The sequence below is a fragment of the Mus musculus genome, chromosome 6 (assembly GCF_000001635.26).
Source record: "Mus musculus strain C57BL/6J chromosome 6, GRCm38.p6 C57BL/6J".
Classification (NCBI taxonomy): Eukaryota; Metazoa; Chordata; class Mammalia; order Rodentia; family Muridae; genus Mus; species Mus musculus.
Window position 1 is genome coordinate 115,601,630 of NC_000072.6, and position 20,186 is coordinate 115,621,815.

The 20,186-nt window shown below is 47.3% G+C and overlaps 2 protein-coding genes across 8 annotated transcripts in view; one reads left to right on the top strand and one right to left on the bottom strand.

Moving 5' to 3' along the window:
- Nucleotides 1-253: 253 nt before the first annotated feature.
- Nucleotides 254-20,054, top strand: Mkrn2 (makorin, ring finger protein, 2). 2 transcript variants are annotated; one of them, NM_023290.3, is made up of 8 exons: nt 309-384; nt 7,952-8,080; nt 8,890-9,071; nt 10,006-10,310; nt 11,698-11,912; nt 12,946-13,056; nt 15,669-15,813; nt 15,965-17,041. In NM_023290.3, the coding sequence occupies exons 1-8, from the start codon at nt 359-361 to the stop codon at nt 16,100-16,102; spliced, it is 1,251 nt and encodes a 416-aa protein (NP_075779.2). In that variant the 5' UTR covers nt 309-358; the 3' UTR covers nt 16,103-17,041. The 2 variants fall into 2 exon arrangements, with proteins under 2 accessions (XP_011239733.1, NP_075779.2); XM_011241431.2 differs by lacking the exon at nt 10,006-10,310 and having other exon boundaries at nt 254-384; nt 15,965-20,054.
- Nucleotides 16,940-20,186, bottom strand: part of Raf1 (v-raf-leukemia viral oncogene 1) — a 58,067-nt gene continuing 54,820 nt past the window's right edge. For 3 of the 6 annotated variants that reach the window (NM_029780.4, NM_001356333.2, NM_001356334.2), the window contains 4 exons: nt 18,580-18,698; nt 18,156-18,287; nt 17,930-18,064; nt 16,940-17,780 (listed from right to left, as the gene is read on the bottom strand). In NM_029780.4, the coding sequence (NP_084056.1) occupies nt 17,637-17,780; nt 17,930-18,064; nt 18,156-18,287; nt 18,580-18,698 (530 nt within the window). In that variant the 3' untranslated portion in view covers nt 16,940-17,636. The remainder of the gene's footprint in view (nt 17,781-17,929; nt 18,065-18,155; nt 18,288-18,579; nt 18,699-20,186) is intronic. The other 3 variants (XM_006505364.3, XM_030255099.1, XM_030255098.1) reach the window with 1 other exon arrangement.

Below are 20,186 nucleotides of genomic sequence, written 5' to 3' on the forward strand. Positions count from 1 at the left end.
ATCTTAAAAGACTGCCTTGAGAGATGGGGGCCGAACCCTAGAAGTAAGGGCCTCGCAGATGATTGGTAAATTCAGTATACTAGACATGCTCAGACCCTTAGCCTCAGAAAGTTGGGATCCGGACTACTAAGGAGTAGGGACCTTCCGGCTCCAGGCCCTGGCGGAACCCATTGTGATGGTGGTTAGGTTTCCGGGCGGCACCTTAGAAGTAGCGCACGAACGAGGGTGGCGCGCGCAGGAGTGACGCGACTCCGCGGGGGGCGGGGCGGGGCGGGGAAGGGCGGGGCGGGGCCGGGCTGGGCCACGGCGCTGGCGGCTCTGAGGTTTCAGTGCGACTCCAGCCCGTGGCCCCGCCGCCATGAGCACCAAGCAGGTCACCTGCAGGTGAGTGCGCGGCCCCTCTGGGCCTTGGGCGCTGCGGGGCAGCCAGGGAGGGAGGCGAGGGGCCGAGGCGGGCGGTGGCGGGGGGCGGACAGCGCGGATAACGCGCAGGAAGGCCGCATAGAGGCTAGAGCGGCAAGAGCTGCTGCAACCGCGACTTGCAGAGAGTGAGCGAGGGCGATTGCGGGGAAACACGGGCAGGTCGCATTTCTTATCCAGCATCACCACTGAGCCTCCGAAGAGTCCCATTTCGAGATGCAGGAAACCGAGGCCACCAGAGGTAAAGCGACACCCATTTAGGAACAGAAAGGCGGCTTGTTAGACGAAGTGGAAAGCAGAAAACTATTCCGTGACTACTATTTTGAAACAAAAATAGTTGGGTTGAGTAGCAACGTACTAACTTGGTGACGAGCTTGTGGCTGTCATTGGGGTCTAGTCCTGTGAGTTTGCATGCTCAGGAGGTGCAGCTTGGGAAGTAAGGCTTGTGAGAATCCCGACTGTGGAAACCCAAATTTCAAAAGGCTCCAAAATCCAATACTCTTAAGATACCTAAATAGAAGGCGGGCGGTGGTGGCGCACGCCTTTAATCCCAGCACTGGGAGGCAGAGGCAGGTGGATCTCAGTTAGTTGAAGCCAGCCTGGTCTATAGAGGGAGTCCAGGACAGCAAAGGCTACACAGAGAACTTTTTCAGGGTATGTGTATAAGCATATGTGAAATGATGAATTCTGTGTTTAGACTCTTGTACTATCCCCAAGACCTTATGTACATGAAAATACTGTAAAGTACAAAAAAAATTAAAGACTCTCCTGAGCCCAAGCTTTTTGGATTAAAGGAGCCTCGGCTTATACAGACTTTAGTTGGTTTCAGTAAATTAAGAAATTGAGATGTAGTTTGGATATGTGGTAAGCATTTAATGACCTTGTTATTTCTCATTAGTGCAGACTCCTAGAACTAATACCTTTATGAAGAGTTCTGTTCGACTTAAGATATTAAGGGTTGAACCATGTACCAAGGTCCCAGGTGGTTTATGTTAAGTAGTAATCAGAAAACTGCAGTTTGTGTATGTCTGTGTGTGTCTGTGTGTATGCATATGCTAGTTTTGTGTTAACTTGACAAAGTTGACATGAGACATCATCATTTGGGAAGAGGGAACCTCTTGGTTGATAACTGATGTGGGAGGACCCAGCTCACTGTGGGTGGTGCCACCTCTGGGCTAGTGGTCCTGGGTGCAGTAAGAAAGGCTGAGCAAGCCAAGAGGGTCAAGCCAGTCAACAGCACTCTCCTTGCTTCTGCATTAGCTCCTGCCTGGAGTCCTGCACTGGCCTCCCATAGTGATGGAGTAAGACACTTAAGTAGAAGATACCTACAAGTCTAAGCTCTCCTCCCAAAGTCGCTTTAGGTCCTGGTGATTTATCACAGCAATGGGAACTTTTCGGCAGTCCTGTAACAGTGCTTGCAGGTCATCGCTACTAGAACGTCTCTGTTGAGGATGAGTGAATGGGTACTTACTCCCTTCCGTCTGCAGGAGGACGTGTTCCTACCACAGTGGCCTTTAAAGCAGACTCAAGCTACTTAGAAAATAACCTCTAAAACTCTGCTTGTTTACAGTTTTGTTGTTTGAGACAGAGTCTCTCTGTGTATATCCTGAAACTCTCTATATGTATCAGGCTGGCCTTGAACTCAGATCTGCCTACCTCTCCTTCCCATGCAAGAATTAATTGCCACCACACCTAGATGGTTTTGTTTTTTTGTTTTGTTTTTTGTTTTTGTTTTTGAGACAGGGTTTCTCTGTATAGCCCTGGCTGTCCTGGAACTCACTCTGTAGACCAGGCTGGCCTCGAACTCAGAAATCCGCCTGCCTCTGCCTCCCGAGTGCTGGGATTAAAGGCGTGCACCACCACTGCCCGACTCCTAGATGCTTTTTAGTTCTACCACTTAAAGGCTTTCCTAAGACACGTGTCTACAAAACCTTCATGTAATGCTTAAGCCCGGCCATTTTGATTCTCCCCCTTTGTACCCGGAGATAGTTTTAGCTCTGTCTCACAAATAAGAGAACCCAAGATGTGGTGCAGGTAAGAGTTGGAATGCTGGGGCTAGATGGGTTGACTAGTGTTTGTGGTCTTCTTTCTGCTGCCTTGTCAAGTCATAGAATGTGTAGTGCTGTATAGTGCTATACCTGGATGAAGCATGTAACGAAGGAAGGCTGTATTTTGACTCTCAGTTTGCAGGTACAGCCCATGACAGAGGGGAAGGCATGGTGGCAGGAGCTTGTTGTAGCTGACCTCATACACTCAGACAGCAAAGAGTGCTGGTGCCGAGGTCACCCTTCCCTTTTTATTCAGTCTTGGGCCCCAGCCTAAGGATCGACACCTCCACACTCAGGATGGGTCTTCCCACCTCTCCCTCACAGTTGTGACAGGAGATTTGTCTCCTCAGTGATCTGCAGTCAGTAGCATCCATCACAACCTTGAGATCTGTCAACTCTATGAACATCTTCCACAGTGAAACGACCTTGGTATTGTCAGGTTTTCCCCAGGGTTAGCGTCAGAGTGACACAGGTGTGAAGCCAGCATTGAGTCTTAGACCCCGGGCTCAACTGCAGGACATTTCAGAGTTTTCACATGTTCTCATTCTCACAAAAATGTATGAAAAGGAGGTTTCCTTATAAAAGGGTATGAAGGACGGGACTGGAGAGTTAAGGATGCTGACTACTTCTGCAGAGAGACCAGGTTCAATTCTACCATTGGTATAGTGGCTCATAGCCATGTGTAACTCCAGTTCTAGGGGATCTGACAGGGTTCTGCCCCTTCAGGCATCACACGTGTACACAGTGCAAAGACATAGCCACAGGTAACACATAGACACACACATTTTTGTTTTTTAAAGGTTGTTTTTTTTTTTTTAAGCTGTGAAGGAGTCAGGCCCTGCTAAATACAAAGTATTTAAGTGGGAAAATTGCAATATCAGTAGGTTTGTGTTTGTGGTGAGATAGTATGATTTCTCATTTCATTCACAAAAGCCTTGTCCCTGACAGTGAAAACTTAATAGAAAATGCTCAAGGACTGATTTCTTTGTGGGTTTAGGGCCCAGTTTCTTAAACTGTGACTCTTTTTTTGTTTTGTTTTGTTTTTCAAGACAGGGTTTCTCTGTGTAACCCTGGCTGTCCTGGAACTCACTCTGTAGACCAGGCTGGCCTCGAACTCAGAGATCCGTCTATCTCTGCCTCCCAAGTGCTGGGATTAAAGGCGTGCACCACCATTGCCCAGCATAAACTGTGAGTCTTAATTCCATGTATGTTGAGATCACAAAATATTTTGAGGTGATAAAAGATTTCTTTAAAACATAATGTTTATGGCCAGGTGGTGGTGGTATACACCTTTGATTCCAGCACTCAGGAGGCAGAAGCAGGTGGAACTCTGAGTTAAAGGCCAGCCTGGCCTAGAAATCTCGTTCCAGAATCCAAGGCTAAATGGAGAAACCCTTGAGTCTTGAGGGGCATTTCTCAAGGAATGACCAAGCCTGGTGTGGTGGTGTGCCTGTGCTCTCAGCCACTTGAATCTGAGGCAGGGGAGTCAATAGAATCAGTTAAGTCCAGGAGTTCAGGGTCAGCTGGGACGATATATGAAAAAACTTTTTGAGTCAGAAAATAAAAAGAATTGCCCAATTGTTTAGATATGGAATATCTTCTTGTCTGGAGGAGTCCCAGCACCAACTACATTCACACCTGGAGACTGGCTAGATAGATTCATGATGTTTAGCATACAGCTAGACTGCAGGCCAAGGCTGTTACACTAGCTGTTACAGCAGTACACAGCCAGGTAAGGGAGAACAGGAGTCCAGAGAGTGGTCCCTTCTGTCCCTTCTGTGGAGAAGCACACAGCACTTTCCTCACCTGAGGTATCAGGTGGGGTACAGTATGGGGCAGCTTCTGCCTGTGACCCACCTTCCAGACTCAAGAGGAAACGGCTTTTATATGAACCACAATGGTACAACTGAGGCACTGTGAGCTGTTTTTACCTTTAGAGAAACTGACTATACCATCAGCTTCTAGAAGCCAGAGGATGTTCTTAGGCCAGCTCAGAGGCCTTGGACTTGCTGTGGTGACTTCTTTCCATGGTCTTACTTGCTCTCTCCACCCCTATCCCTATCTGCTGAGAAGCAAGCTCAAGGCCTCTGTACGCTGTGGGCTCTCCCTGAGGTTCATCGTCAACACTCCCTCTAGCCTCCTAGCAAGCTACAAACCATGTCAGGCTTGGAAAGTGTCTCCTGGGACACGTGGGTGACTCTCCAGAAGTTCAGAACTTTCCATTTCCCATCTTGATGGTGAGACTCAGGGGAAGGAAGTTGATAGGTGGGCCTGGCCAGCTCTTCTGCTTTCATGGGTGTGCAAGGCAAAGATGCAGGCTTGCTCCATAAGCTAAGCAGGAGGTGGGCATCTTCAGCAGCCTGCCCACTCTGTCATGAATGTCATGGACACTGTACTCTGTCTGGTCTACTTGCTGTCGTGGAAAAGGCCAGGTGCTGGACTGTCTGTGCTTGGCTTTTGCCTTGCTGGTTTAACCACAGGGCCAGCTCTCCAAGGAGCAGGGCCTTGCTTTTGCCAACAGTGTCAATGTGGATGTGCTCAGTGATCCAGTCTTTGAGTTTTGGGACTGAGAGGAAGAAGAGGCAGGTAGGTTCTAAGGAGTCATCTTGTGTAGCTTGGACAGGGCAAGTTGTAGGTCATGGCTCTCTGGAATCAGCTGGTGAGTCAGCTCATTCATGGCCACTGTTAACCCTTTATGTGATCTCATTTCATATGTGCCTCACATTGTATTTGTTCAATGGAATGTGAGGAGGCTCTACCCAAAAGCCTACTTTCACAGTGTTCTTTACCATAAAGGAGCAGGGCAAGATAAACTAGGCAGGCCAGTAGCAACACAGTTGGCTGGCTCAGGGTCCAGTCTGCTGGTCCACTTTGCCTGATGAGGGAAATTTTATTCCTGTGTGTGTGTGTGTGTGTGTGTGTGTGTGTGTGTTCCTTTTTTCTACAAGTTGTTGTATGTAGCTAGTCTGGCATTTAGCTTATGGCAATTCTCTGGCTTAAGCATCTCAAGTGCCTGCTGCGTTCTTAAATAAGTTTAAAAATATTCGTTCCAATAAAGCTGTACTAGAAAAGCATTTCTGAGCCTTTTGTAAAGGGACTGTTTTACCTTCTCCTGCAGGCCCCCTCTCCCTGCAGCGTGTCCCTGCAGTGTGTCCCTGCAGTGTGTGCCTGCAGGCTGACTGTACCACAGTAGGGAATGTTCTGCAGTCTCCAGAAATCCCAGCCTAAGCGTGTGCCTTTCAGCTTCCCGGGCACCTCATTTTGAGCCAGCAGTGTTACAGCTGCTGACCAGGTGACCTGGTGAGCTCTGGTAGTGTGATTCCAGTCAAGGCTCCCAGCAGGCCTGCCCCTGCCTCACCCCACACAGAGCTACCTTCCAATCTCCACTTAACATGAGCTTGAGAACTCTGCCCTCCCTCAGCTGTGTCTGTGTCTCCTGTCTCTCTGCTTCCCCACCCTTCAGCCTTCACTCGGAAGATTTCATCAGTGTGACTAACGCCACTTGTCCTGTCCTTTATAGGCCTTAGTAAGAGCTGCACTCAGGGGAGCCTGAATAAAGCTGTGCTGAGCGGAGCAGTTCACACTGCACCCACTCATTTAAAAGTGATGTCAGCCTTCTGTTACTACAAAGGCAGTTATATAATATGTTCACAGTAGAAACACTGGGAAGGGCAGGTACTGTAAAAAGAAAAATGTCAAATGCCTGGGTTCCGGCAGCCTGTGGTCAGCATCAACAGCTTTGAGAGCTTTTGCCCTTTGCATATTTATTGAGCTTAGCCCTGTCTACTTCCACCCTCTTCTCCCTCTCCCATTGCCCCTTATCCTAGACAATTAAATACTTGGGTGGATCACCACTCTTAGCTCACTAGTTTATGTTTATGATATTTTTAACCAAAATGAGATCCTGTATATGGCTTTAAAAAAAAAAAAAGAATGTTGTGTGTACTAGTTAGTTTGTTGTCAATACAAGCGAAGAGTTGTATGGGAAGAGAAGTGTTGAGAATGCTTCCACCAGCTTAACCTGAAGGCAAGCCTGTTATTGCTTTTTCTTGACTAGTAATTGGTGTGGGAGGGAGAATCCAGCTCACTGGGCTGAGCAAACCAGTCAGCAGCATCTCTGCCTTGCGTTCCCTCAGTAATGGACTGCGACCTGGGAATTGAAAGCTGAAATAGACCCTTTCTAACTCACAGTGCTCTGGTCCTGGTGTTCATCATAAGAGTAGAAACCCAGGAGGATACTGGATAATGTGATAATTTAGTCATATAAGCAATCCCTGGAGCTCTACATGTTAGACAAATATGCTGAACCCCACAGTCTTCCCCCTTAACTGCCAACAGTCGCTCTGCTTTCTGCTTCTGTGAATTTAACTATTCAAAGTACCTTACATGAATCTGTTGGCACAATGTCCTTAAGGCTCATTCATGTCATGAGTTGGAAATGTTTTCCTTTTTAAGGCTGAATAATATCCCATATGTACATACATTTCATGAGGTTTGTGCACTTTTTCCTTTTCTTTTTCTTTTTTTTTTTTCCTTTGTTTTGTTTTTTGAGACAAAGGCTCACTGTGTATCCCTGGCTGGCCTTGGTTTTTTGTTTGTTTATTTGTTTTTTAAGTCTAGGTGTCATGTGCAGGCTAGCTTCAGATTTGTTATGCATCTAAGGATGACCTTGAATTTCTGATCCTTCTGGCTCTTACCTCCTAGTGCTTGAATTATAGGCATGCATTGCCACATCTGCTTTATTCTGTGCTAGGAGTAGGACTCATGGCTTAGCACATGCTAGGCAAGCACCCTACCGATAGAGCTAAATCCCCAGTCTCCTAAGAGTGCTAGGATTTCAGGTAAATGCCACCATGCCCAGCATCACTCGTGACTTCCAATGCCACTGTCTTCTTTGGGGATCAGTACAGCAGCATTGTGAGGCAGTATGTGTTGTCTTCATGGACAGGTGAAACGGCAAGGAAAAGGAAGAGGGCTTTGGGGACTTGGCTGAGCCTGGGACTTTCTCAGTCATTTTTTTTTAACAACTCCAGGAGAATGGGGAGGCGGGTTTTCTTTCCTGACATGTTTTTCCAGTTATAAAACTGATATCTTACATATTCAACATAAAGCAAGAGCTTCTCCATAGAAGGGTTTGAAAAGCATTTTATGTGTATGAATGTATGTATGTCTTGCATGTATGTCTTTGCACCACATGCACGCAGTGATTAAAGAGGCCAGAAGAGGGCATCAGATCCCCCTGAGCCTGGAGTTGAAGATGGTGGTTAGCTGTGGTATAGAGGCTGGAAATAGAGTCTGGGTCCTTTGCAAAAGCAGCAAGTGCTCTTAACCCCTCAAGATAGAAACTTTTGAGGTAATTTTTCTACAAAGCTGATCTTAGGTCTTACAAAATCATGGAAAATGAGTGCACTGTGGGCGCTTGGTGTGTAGTGCTCGTGAGTCCTCCAAGGCATAACTCATCTCTCCTGTACTTGGCTTCTCAGGTATTTTATGCATGGCGTATGTCGCGAAGGCAGCCAGTGCCTGTTCTCACATGACTTGGCGAACAGCAAGCCGTCCACCATCTGCAAATACTACCAGAAGGGCTACTGCGCCTATGGTGCACGCTGCAGGCAAGGCTGCCACGACTGTGGTTACTGGAGCTGTTTGGTTTTTGTTGACAGGGTTTTATGCCGCCTAGGCTGACTTCAAACTTTATATGTAGCCAAGGCTGGCTTTAAATTCTGGTCTCCTGCCCCCATCTCCAATGGTGGAAATACAGCTGTATGCCATATGCCTACCTGATCATGGGCCTTAATATGGGGAGATTTTAACTTAAAATTGTATTTAGAATATTAATAATTTGTGTCTGACCTTTAAACCCTGTATAGAACACCCTAGACTTTCCCACTGCTACAAGACAATACCCTCACTGGTTTTGTGTGTCACACGGTGATATGCCATTGGTTTGAAAGCCATTTCTGGTTCATGCTCAGGTGACTTCTGGCGTGGATGCTATGCCATTCATGCACACAGAGCTCTGTTGCTCCAGGCTAGAACAGTGTGAGGTACTCCATGTTTTGGTGAGCAGAGCCCATCTGGTCCTCACTGTCTGGCAGAGTGATAGAGTTTGAGTGGGTCACCTGTTCATGCACCCCCCCCCCCCCAATCAGTGTGTCCTGAGGATTCCTACCAAAGGGCCTGTCATGGTAGCACGGGTGTCAAGGGCTTTCCTTGGCAGTAGATGGGTCTCTGTCAGTCCTACTGGGATACAGGTGTGGGTATAGGTAACAGGACACATGGCCCCAATAGCCTCTTTCAGTTGAGAGTACAGAAACAGGTCCTCAGTGAGTTCAGCTGTTGGTGGCTGGGGGTGCAGGGGAGGGGAGGGTGCAGGTGTTAGGGCCTGCATGGCCATGACACATTGTTATGTTTTGTTCAGATATGATCATACAAAGCCCCCAGCTGCAGCAGGTGGAGCTGTGGGTCCTGCACCCAACCCTTCGCCCTCCTCAGGCCTGCATAGTCCTCACCCTTCTCCTGACATTGCCACATCTGTTATGAGGACACATTCGAATGAACCTGGAAAACGGGAGAAGAAGACGCTGGTGCTCAGAGACCGCAGTGAGTGAAGTGCAGCTTTTGCTGCCTCTGGGTGTGCTGCTCTCGGGCTCTCAGGCCTCCTTCTCACGACACTCCTGACACTCCAGGAGTCTAGAGTTGATCTGAAAACAGGCTGCAGAGCTTCAGAGGTGGCTCTCCACAGCTTGGCTGAGCTCCACTTTGAGCCCAGCAAAGCATCAGAGGAGTCTTTTGTCCCATGAAGTTGCCTCTTCATAGGAGTCACCGACTATTCACTTCTAGCTGGGTGTTTTAATGGTGGGCATGTGTCACTTTCTTGTTTGGTGCTGTGTCCTGGTAGTGACTACTTTGGGGGTTTCAAGAGCATCTTCAGACATAGCACAAGGATGAGGTCTGGGCCCATAACAGGTTTGAGAGAAAAAAAGGCATCAAATGGAAAAGGCTTTTGAGCTGCTGGGCCTCGCTGGGAAGTTTCCTAGTTCTTGGGGTTATTCCCCTCGGAATAGGCACATTCTACTCCTAGCAAACACATCATCAGCTTGATGCAGTGGGTCATCTCTGACAATGTCAGCCGTGTGTGACAGGGCAAAATCCCACTGACTTCAGGTCTCAGGATTTTTGCATTTACAAAGGAGCCCCTGTGTTCTGTTCATCTTGTTGGTTCCTTCATGTTTTGAGGTGGTTTTAGCATTAAGTGGTCTGTATGTTGCCATCTGGTATTCTGTATAAAAAGACTACATTTTCTTTTGCTGTTCACGAATGTTCTACTGCCTGGGCCACCCTCTAGCCTCTGTACTGTTGTTGCTCTTGGGCCTGCTTTTCACTAGCTATTCCTAGTGTGGGCTATTAGTTGATAGGACAGGTTGAGCATGTGTGTGTGTGTGTGTGTGTGTGTGTGTGTGTGTGTGTGTGTGTGTGTGTGTGTGTGTGTATTTTGTGTTGAGATCTCACTTGTATGTGTGTGTTTTGTGTTGAGATCTCACTGGTCTGGCTGAAGATAAGACTCCTCCAAGCAAAGTGAATAATCCAGGTGGCTGCAGTGACCCTCAGACCAGCCCAGAGATGAAGCCCCATTCCTACCTAGATGCCATCAGGACTGGCCTGGATGACTTGGAGGCCAGCAGCTCCTACAGCAATGAGCCGCAGTTGTGCCCCTATGCTGCCGCTGGGGAGTGTCGCTTTGGAGATGCCTGTGTCTACCTGCATGGGGACATGTGTGAGATCTGCAGGCTTCAAGTCCTCCACCCCTTTGACCCAGAACAAAGGAAAGCTCACGAGAAGGTAACTTAAAAACCTTGGCATGAAATCATTTGAAGAAGCCTGAATGAACCACAGGACGGAGTCATTCAGGAGTCTCACAGACATCTTTCTGCCAGAAATTCCTGTGTTACGTTCCTGGCTTGTTTTTATTCTGTTTTTAAGTTCTTTTTCTGTTGCCATTTTTGATTATTGAGAACAAAAAAGAATAAGAAGTATTAGAAATGCAAAGTTCAGGGCTGGAAAGATGGCTCACCAGTTAAGAGCACTTGTTGAGCCTGGCAGTGGTGGCACACATCTTTGATCCCAGCACTCAGGAGGTAGAGGCAGGTGGATATCTGAGTTCAAGGCCAGCCTGGTCTACAGAGTGAGTTTCAGGGCAACCAGGACTACACAGAGAAGCCCTGTCTCAAACCAAAAAACAAAACAAACAAAAACCAAAGAAACAACAAAAAAATAGCTGTTTTGTGCAGCGTCCTATAACTCCAGCCCCAGAGCCCAGCATCCTCTTCCTACTTCTATAAGAACCTCATTTATGTGTGAGCATGCCACACACACACACAGCCCTCTTACACACATCTTTCTTCCCTAGGTTTACTTGTCTCTGTAGTTAGGATACAGCAGTCAATGTTTTGGAAACTTTGAAAACCCTTTATTATGGACTTTCCTTAATATTATTACCTATCAATCTATCTAATTATAACTAAGTGTGTGTGTGTGTGTGTGTGTGTGTGTGTGTGTGTGTGTGTGTGTGTGTGTGTGTGTGTGTGTGTGTGCGCGCGCGCAGGTGAGTACCTGTAGAGGTGAGAAGAGAATGTAGAAACCTTGGCCTAGCATTACAGGCAGTTGATGAGGGTGCTGAGACCAAAACTCAAGTCCTTAGAAGAGCAACAGGAGCTCTTAACTGTCCACCATTCCTCTAGCCCTTTTATCATGGACTCTTAAGAGCCAAGTCCTGGAAGGTGATGAATATCCCTGGTTTCTGGGTGCACATTATCCACACGCAGAGCACTGTGCTGTGCACTCGACTCAGCAGGGCCTGGATCTCCTCATCTGCCTGCTTTTATTTGAGTTCACTCAGCTCGGTGTTTCCTGTATTGATGTGGCATGGGATAGGCATGACATTCAGAAAAGCCAAAGCCCTGTGACCCGCTGTGTATGAATGCTACAACCTCCATAGTAATCTCAGTGTCCAGAAATCCATAGCTGGTAAGCTGGAGGTGACCATATCTTACTATGGAATTTAGAACAAGGACAAGGTGGCTTGAGGTCCACTTTGTGGTCAGATCTGTGTGTCCTGAATCCAGGGACTATACACACAGCTTCTAGTAGCTTCTGTGACTCTGTGGCTGAGCAACTCCTGGGATCTTGGCCAAAGAGAACCTAAGACTTCCCTTCCTGTCATTCTCAGATGTGTATGTCGACATTTGAACATGAGATGGAAAAGGCGTTTGCCTTCCAGGCGAGCCAGGACAAAGTGTGCAGCATCTGCATGGAGGTGATCCTGGAGAAAGCATCTGCTTCTGAAAGGAGGTTTGGCATTCTCTCCAACTGCAGCCACACCTACTGCCTGTCCTGCATCCGTCAATGGAGATGTGCCAAGCAGTTTGAAAACCCAATCATAAAGTGAGTGCAACTGGGCTTCTCTGCTACCCTCTGGAGCCCAGGCCCCCAGCTGTGTGAGCCTGTACAGATCGTCCTGTGCCATCTGCCTGTCTTAGTGACCAGCCTCTGTGATCTCTACATACTGGGAACTCATCATCAGGTGGTGTTGCTGGGTTCTGTTTTGCAGTCCTTATGGACAGTTGTCATGTCTACCTTAGGCTAGCTGCCTTGTAACCTTTGGTTCTTCAGGTGTTTTCACCTTAATAAAGGAGCTGAGGATCCCTTGGAGAAAGGCTCCTATGCACTTCCCACTCCCTTGTGCACATTGTTGGGGAACTTGCCTATGTGCAGCAGTTTCATAGAGAAAAGAGTACAGTTCTGTGGCATCCAGTGCTTTGCAGAGTTGCTCAGCTGACATGCAGTCTAGTTTTAGAAACTTCACTGTCCCCTAAGCCTGCACTGCCACCCACCCACCCTTGTCTTCTGTCATGCAGTCTCCAGCCAAGCTCTTTCTCTACAGAAACCTTACTCTGCTTGTCCTCATGCACACCCTTTTCCCTCAGCAAATGTTCCAGGGCCACCCCTGATGAGCATGCTCAGCAATTACTGCCTTTGTTCTCTGAGAACAGCTTGTACCTGTTCAACAGCTAGTGGGCACTCAGACACAAGACTAGACCCCAGCAATGGTCACAGTTGCTTGGCCTCTAACCAAACAGCAACACATTGTTCCCCCAAAGTGCTCACACCATCTCTCTCTTACCTGCAGATCCAGCTTCTTGTACTTGGCTTTATTTCTAATCTGAACTGTCATCTTGCCTTCCATAGTCACTGAAGATGATGAGCATCGTTTTGTGTGTTTATTGACTGTCCTGGGTGAATACTCAGGAGTCTGTTTCTTACTGAGTTGAACCTGTTCTGCAGCAGGAGCTGCTCTTAGACGGTGGTAGTTGTGTCTTTGGCCATGTGTTTGAGCAACGATGTTTGGAGTGGTGTGTGCAGAGGATTCATGACGTGTTTCTCCCTTCCTGACCTATTGGTTTTGTTGTCTTTTCAGGTCTTGTCCAGAGTGCCGTGTGATATCAGAGTTTGTAATTCCAAGTGTGTATTGGGTAGAAGATCAGAATAAAAAGAATGAATTAATTGAAGCTTTCAAACAGGGAATGGGGTAAGTGTCTTGATTTCATAAGGGGAAATACCTTATGAAATCATACCTACCTGGCTGGGTATGATTTGAGCCTCTATCACCTTCAGGTTTCCCAAGAGTATGGACCTGGTAGATGGATCTCAGAGCTTCTTGCTCCCGCCAGGCATTTTTCCTGGGCTTTGGGCTACAGAGCTCAGTGAGGCCTTGAGGAAGTAGATGAGTTCTAAGATGAGCCCTATGCCTACGTGCCAAGGTTGTCTTGCCATCTCTGATTGCCCATGCATTTAACAAGTACTACTGAGGATCTGCCGTCTCACAACCTGTCCATTGCAAGGCCCAAAGAAGCTGACAGTGTCAGCCTCAAAACAGCTCACACTTAGGAAAGTAACAACCAGTAAAGTGAATAAGGCAAAGAGCCTGCCTCAGATGAGGTGGAAGATGAGAACCAACCCCCAGATGCTTGTCATGACACTCTGTTGACTTGTCTGGCCTCAACTTGCTGCCCAGTCACCCTCATGCTGCTGGGATTACAGGCATGCACAACCACACCTGGCATCTTTTTTTTTTTTTTTAAGATTTATTTATTTATTTATTTTATGTATGTGAGTATACTGTAACTATACAGATGGTTGTGAGCCTTCATGTGGTTGTTGGGAATTGAATTTTTGGGATCTCTGCTCACTCCAGTCAACTCCGTTCACTCAATCTCTGCTTGCTCTGGCCCAAAGATTTATTTATTATTATTATTATACATAAGTACACAGTAGCTGACTTCAGACGTACCAGGAGAGGGCGTCAGATCTCATTATGGGTGGTTATGAGCCACCATGTTTCCTGAGATTTGAACTCAGGACCTTCAGAAGAGCAGTCAGTGCTCTTGCCCACTGAGCCATCTCTCCAACCCCTGGCATCTTTTTAAAAGAACTATTTTTGTAGGAATTTTCCACAGACTATCCCACTGTCTTCTCTGTGTTCTCTGTCATCACCATCATTTGTATTGGGAATAATACATGTGTTGTATTTACATTATTACAAAACCCTCAAGGCAACATCAGATTTGCCATTTAAATTTTTTTCCTTTTATGTCATTGTTTTTATTGAGACAAGATCTCACTGTGTAGTGCTGGCTGGCCTGGAACTTGCTACATAGACTAGGCTGGCCTACAAGTCAAAAGATCCACCTGTCTGTGTCACCCAAGTACTGGAGTAAAAGGCCTGCATGACCATGCCTGGCTAAAATACACTTATTTATTTGTTTTTTTAAAGTGCACCCCTCTCCAATTATTTATTTTGGAAGTTCTTATATTTATCTAGATTCTGTGGCTTGATATTTACACATTTTTTTCTCCTGTCATGTGATTATGTTCACCCACGAGAGGGCAGATGCTGCCAGACAGAGCTGGTTGGGCTTAGAAAGGTGCTGTGCTGAAGTTTGACATTGTTTCACTGCTGTTGATGTTGCCTGGCTGTGCATCCCTCTGGTGGATGTTCTTGGGCAGTCTCCAGACACAGGGTTTGTGCCAGGCACCACCAGGGAAAGGAGAAATGAGTGAGATCATCTCCCATCAAAGGGTGATGGAACAGTATGGTGGCAGATTTCATCAGTAACCCAAGCTAGAACTGACTAAGCACTTGAGTACACCTTGGATGCGAGAAGGAAGTTGTATGGCGCTCTGTACCTGTCCTGTGGGCTAGACAGCAGCACTGTGGTCCTTTGAAGAGGTTGGAGACTTACTAGTGGGATGGGAGGATGTCAAGGAAGGCATGACTAGCAGACAGGCAGCCATGCATACTACCCTGCTAATGGGACAGTGGGCACTGGAGGGTCAGGTGGGTTTGGCGTTTGGTTTGTCTGTAGATTAGATGAATGTAAGAGCTGAGAACACCAAGTGAGGTAGCCAAACTGGAGCTTGTGACTTTGGTGGGCAGATAGGTAGGACTGGAGGAGAAAAAGGAGGGAAGACAAGGTTTGTTTTTGATACAGGGTCTAGCCCTGGCTGGAGTATCTGTAGACTACACTAGCCTCAAACTCGGGGACCTTCTGTCTCTGCTTTCCAAGGTCTGTGCCACCATACCCAATGAGAAGGCAGTTCAGAAGCTCATGAAGGGCCCCTTGGAGAGCTGAGAGTTTACTGTCCAGACCATAAGAAAAAAAAGATTCCACACAACAGAGAAGAGCCAGGGGCAGAGTAAAGAGTTAAGCTAGGTTCTAAACAGTAGAAGGTATCTGTCACTTTAGGCATCTGCTAAGACCTGCTTTCCCAGGCTGACAGGATTCCTGACCAGGAGGAAAGGAAACTAACTCACTTGCTTTGGAGACCTGAGCAGAGCAAGTGAACCAGCTTCAGACCTCGGCATGCTGGAGTTATCCAAGCCTCACTCAGCCCTAGTGCAGCACTGGAGCTCAGGGATGGGGTGGGGGTGGGGCGCCCTGCTCCTAAGCACTGCCGCCTCCACACAGTGCATCCCAGCAGCTTTGCCTAGCTTGAGAATCAGAGTACCAACTGTGAGGTCAACAGGCCACCTCACTTCTCCAGCAAGGCTTCCCCAGTGGAAAAGAGGTAATGTAGCCAGAACACAGTAGTCACGCTTAATTCCATTTTTCCATCAGCCTCTGATTTTGTGTTTTTCAGGAAGAAGGCATGCAAATACTTTGAACAAGGCAAGGGGACCTGCCCCTTTGGAAGCAAGTGCCTTTACCGTCATGCTTACCCTGATGGGCGGCTGGCAGAGCCAGAGAAACCTCGGAAGCAGCTAAGCTCTGAAGGCACTGTGAGGGTAAGTAGTGGGCATTCCTGGGTGCTTACTGCCCAGGCTCCTAGTAGCTTTGGCAGCAGAACAGGAGTCAGCATAAGCAAAATACAAGCTGGCACTCATCGTCTGCTGCTATCTCCATTGACCCAGGGGTGCTTGTTGGCTGTTTTTGCAGTTCTTTAACTCAGTTCGGCTTTGGGATTTTATCGAGAACCGAGAAACCCGGCAAGTCCCCAGCACTGACGATGTGGATGTGACAGAGCTAGGAGACCTCTTCATGCACCTTTCTGGAGTAGAATCATCAGAACCCTAGTCAGTGCTGACGCCTTCATTTGGCTCTGCAGTCAACTTTCCAAGGCACGGTGTGGACGCATCTGTCACCGACCCGAGGTGACGTGGTACTGGGATGTGAGTGCAGTAGTGAGTCCCCCTGGGAAGGGAAGGGAGATCACCACGTCCACAGAATCACTACATTTAGAGTTGAGCTCTCAGTTGTACCTCCAACCCCTTTCTCCGGGACCAGCTATGTGGTCCAGCTGTTTTAATTGAGTGCTTTTAAATGAAACCTGACTGCCATCTTTCTTTTGTGACTTTCTTCCTTAAGCAACAGTAAACTTGCAGCAGATCTGGTTTTTTTTTTTTTTCCTTGCCAAGACATCGCCAGCCCTGTAGAAGGCTCCTCTGCAGTGATCATCTCTAATAGAGTTGTCGAGCCTTGGAATTGATGCAGCTGTGTAGTGAGAACACATTTGGCCATATTGGTGCTGCTGTACCATAGTGTAGACTTTTACAGCTGTGAGGGTGGCTATTGAGTTCCTTCCAGTGTCTCAAGTCACAGGTGTGTGCAGTTGTGAAGATCTCCAGGGAGACTCCATCTTACCCTCCCCTTGTACTAAGAGCACAAGACACAGGACTCACAGATTGCTTGTTCTCCCCTATAAAGTAGTAGGCTCCACACTTGTTTTTGTGGTAAACAGGAGCAGTCACTCCTCTGTCTAAGAACTGGGGGCAAGAAAGAGCAAATTTGTCCTGAACCTGAATTTATTTTTATAAGAAAACCTGTTATTACCTGTGTGCTTTTCACTTGGTTGTTCATGAACTGCAGAGGGGGCTCCTTGAGTTCTGTCTGCACAAGAAACTGCACTGCAAGTTTTGAAGGAGTCAGTAGCCATTAAACCTAAATTTAATTTATTTTATTAAAATAACATAAGGAACCAACTGTATTGGCTCAATAAAAACAAAATTAAAACCCAAAATCATTAAGAAAACCTGTATTCCTGGCTTTCTTACAGACAAGGATGTGGCTACAGATAGGGTTGGGCCGCGGCCCACCCCATAGGGGCAGCTCCTGGAAGACAGATTCAGCACGTGGGAGGCTGCCAAAGGTGGAGCACCGCGCTTGGAAAGCCATCCACACAGGACACCTTAGACACAGTTTGTCCACAAAGTTCTGTAGTACCAAAGCAGGCTCCCCCAGGTGGCCAGGACTCCATGTGCAAAACTGGCACTGCACCACTGTCCATATAGGCTCAAGGAGCCAAGTTCCCAATTGCATGTCCCTGCAGCAGCCGGAGTGCCCTACCTTCTCCAAGGCCACTTGCCCTACAAATACTCAGCTGACTTGTATACCTCTGGAGCTGAGCAGGCTTTCTTGGTGGACAGCTTCCATTTCCAGGGCAGGAGGGGTAGAAAAGAAGGCAATATGAAGTTAAGGCCCTGTGAGTAGTCTAGGTCCTTAGCAGCAGCAGCTTTTCCAAAAACATGCATTCTGCCCCCAAGGAAACAGAAAGTGGTGCCTGCTGACTCTTCTTCGTCCCCTGGTGGCCTAAGAACAGCTACATCATCAGCTAGAAGACTGGTAGCCTTGGGGATGTAGTCAGCGTGCAAGCATTGATGTCCTCAGTGTGAGCTGCCCGATGCAGGGAAGGCTCAGAGGCGCTCCTGTTGATTTTCGGCAGAGAGTGCTGAAGCAGCTCGATGGAAGACAGGATCTGAAACAAGGCCCCACGTGGTCTCATTAGTTGGAAACTTGGTATCTCCCCAACCATACCAAGAGCTTGTGGAGGTCCTCTCTCCACCGACCCAATCCTGGCCCACATTTACATCCTTAGAATGTTATATTTCAACTGAGCTCTCTAACCTGGGGAAACAAAGGTCTCTCTTCTTTGACTTTCTTCACACAGTCAGCCACCAACCTCTTCATTGCCTTGGGGCAGTTCTTGTAGAGCCTGCTGAGATCAGGGGATGCATACCCACGGCCTACCATGAAGATGATCTAAAGAAGAAACAGTTGAACAAAGGAGTCTGTGAAGGAGAGTCCCAGGACTAAGTAGCCCCTCACTGTGTCGCCCGGCCATGCAGATCACCTGGTCTCGGTTGTTGATGTGGGCGTAGGGAAGCTCCCCAGCCATCAGCTCGTACAGCACGATGCCGTACGAGTACACGTCGGACTGGAAGCTGAACGGGTTGTCATCCTGCATCCGGATTACTTCTGGGGCCTGTAAGGATGAAGTGTGTTAATCCCTAGGGAATGACCTCCAGAGACATTGAGGAACCAGGCTATTTTAACTAGTCAGGAAGGAAGTTCAAGTCCTTAGCCCAGGGTAGCTCCTCCCACAAAACCCCACAGGCGCTGGCCTCTGTTGCTTTGCCAGGATATGCGGTTTTGCCTTAAGCTAACTGACACCACAGATCAACCAGACCCCCATGGCTGTGCAGAAATGCTGTCAAATTTTGCACCCTACTCTGGCCCAGTAATTCCATCATGTTGTGTGGGGCCAGCTTCCTCACCATCCACAGCACAGAGCCAGTGGGCTGTTCAACCTGCTGAGAACCACTCCAGCGTGACTTCACTGTTGCCAAACCAAAATCTCCAATTTTCACCGTGAGGCCTTCATGGAGAAATATATCTCGATGCTTGTTAAGGAGACTGACAGTTTATACTGTTTATAACAGTGCTTCTGGCCTCCTTCACTTCACTACTAAATCTTTCAGGAGACAGGGAACGATGGCATGCGCACACTCAATTACAGGGCCCCACACTGCTTATCCCCTCTGCCTACATTTGGTACTCAGGTTTACCACCCAACTGGTCTACATTGTGACTTCTGTCAGCTTACTGCTAGGTAACAGGCAATTTTGGTCTGATTTGTGACCTGCTGATTTATTGGAATTCAAGCCTTAAATCTTGGCCCAGTGCTTAGCTGCCGAAAAAGAATGACCTCAAGAAAGGAGGTCATGGCCACCGAATAAGCATAGCTCATTGGCCATGCAGAACAGCTGAGTTTAACCACCCTGCCATGTGCCATCTTACAGCATGAAAGGTGCAGTTGGTAAGGAGATGCTATTTCTAACAGTGGCCTCTAGGCTGACTTCTGTACATTTAACAGAAAGTAGCCATTTTGAAATTTCTGGAATTCTGGGATACTGGTTCTAAGATGCTAATTCCAGGAGACCTTAAGAAATATTGTGTCCTTTGAGTTAAAAATAGGAGGTCAGGTGATTAGTGGAATTTTGGTTGAAGTCTGACTCACAATAGTTACAGTGGGCCTTCAAACTGTTTCCCCTGGGAAAAGCTAAATGGAAGCCTTTAGCAGGGTCTCTGCCAGGGATGGGAACCAAAAGTGTCACATCCCTGGCAGAATTGCAGCAATCAGTGCTACCATCAAAGACTTGAAAGATGCAGGGGTGGTGATTCATGGCCAGTACAGAAGACAGATGGACTGTAAAAAGTGACAGGCTATACCAGATGTGGTGTCCTTACTTGAGCAATTAGCATACTTCCTGATATACGATGTGTAGCTACTGACCTAGCAAATGCCTTTTTCTTTGGTATCTGTCCATAAGGACCACCAGAAGCAATTGCTTTTGATTAGAAAGATCAACAGTAAACCTTTAACTCTCCAGCCTTGTGTCATAACTTAGTTTGAAGGGATCTTGTTCATGTCTCTTCTACAAAATATCACATTGGTCTACTATATGGCTGACATTATGCTGGTCTGAAAAGTGAGCAGGAGGCAGCAATCACTTATGACTTGTTGGTATTAGATACATGCATCAGATACTTTCCCATCTGTATGCAGGCTTACACCTTCCATAGGCTCAATAGAAATAGATGCAATAACCTTCTCAAGCTATATTCTGGATAATCTAACCAGGCTGAGTTCAAGTCTATTTCAAGTGTGTATCGCCTCAGAAGGAATTATTTCCAGATCACTGTTGGTTAAAAAAAATAATAATAAAACCTTAAGGAACTCTCATGATCACCATGTTTGGCTTCTCAACTATATTTCTATTTTCCTTTAAAAGTCCCCTTCTCCCCATTCTGGCACCATGAACCATGTGTGCAAAAAGGCCCTTTTGGGTCCTTAAGCTGAGAACTCAATACCAAAGGATAC

What these genes read in the sequence shown, in the direction of transcription:
- Mkrn2 (NM_023290.3), top strand. Translation starts at nt 359, where the DNA reads ATGAGCACCAAGCAGGTCACCTGCAG. An exon ending in ACCAAGCAGGTCACCTGCAG is followed by an intron (nt 385 to 7,951) that starts GTGAGTGCGCGG and finishes TTGGCTTCTCAG; the next exon opens with GTATTTTATGCATGGCGTAT. An exon ending in GCTTTCAAACAGGGAATGGG is followed by an intron (nt 13,057 to 15,668) that starts GTAAGTGTCTTG and finishes TGTGTTTTTCAG; the next exon opens with GAAGAAGGCATGCAAATACT.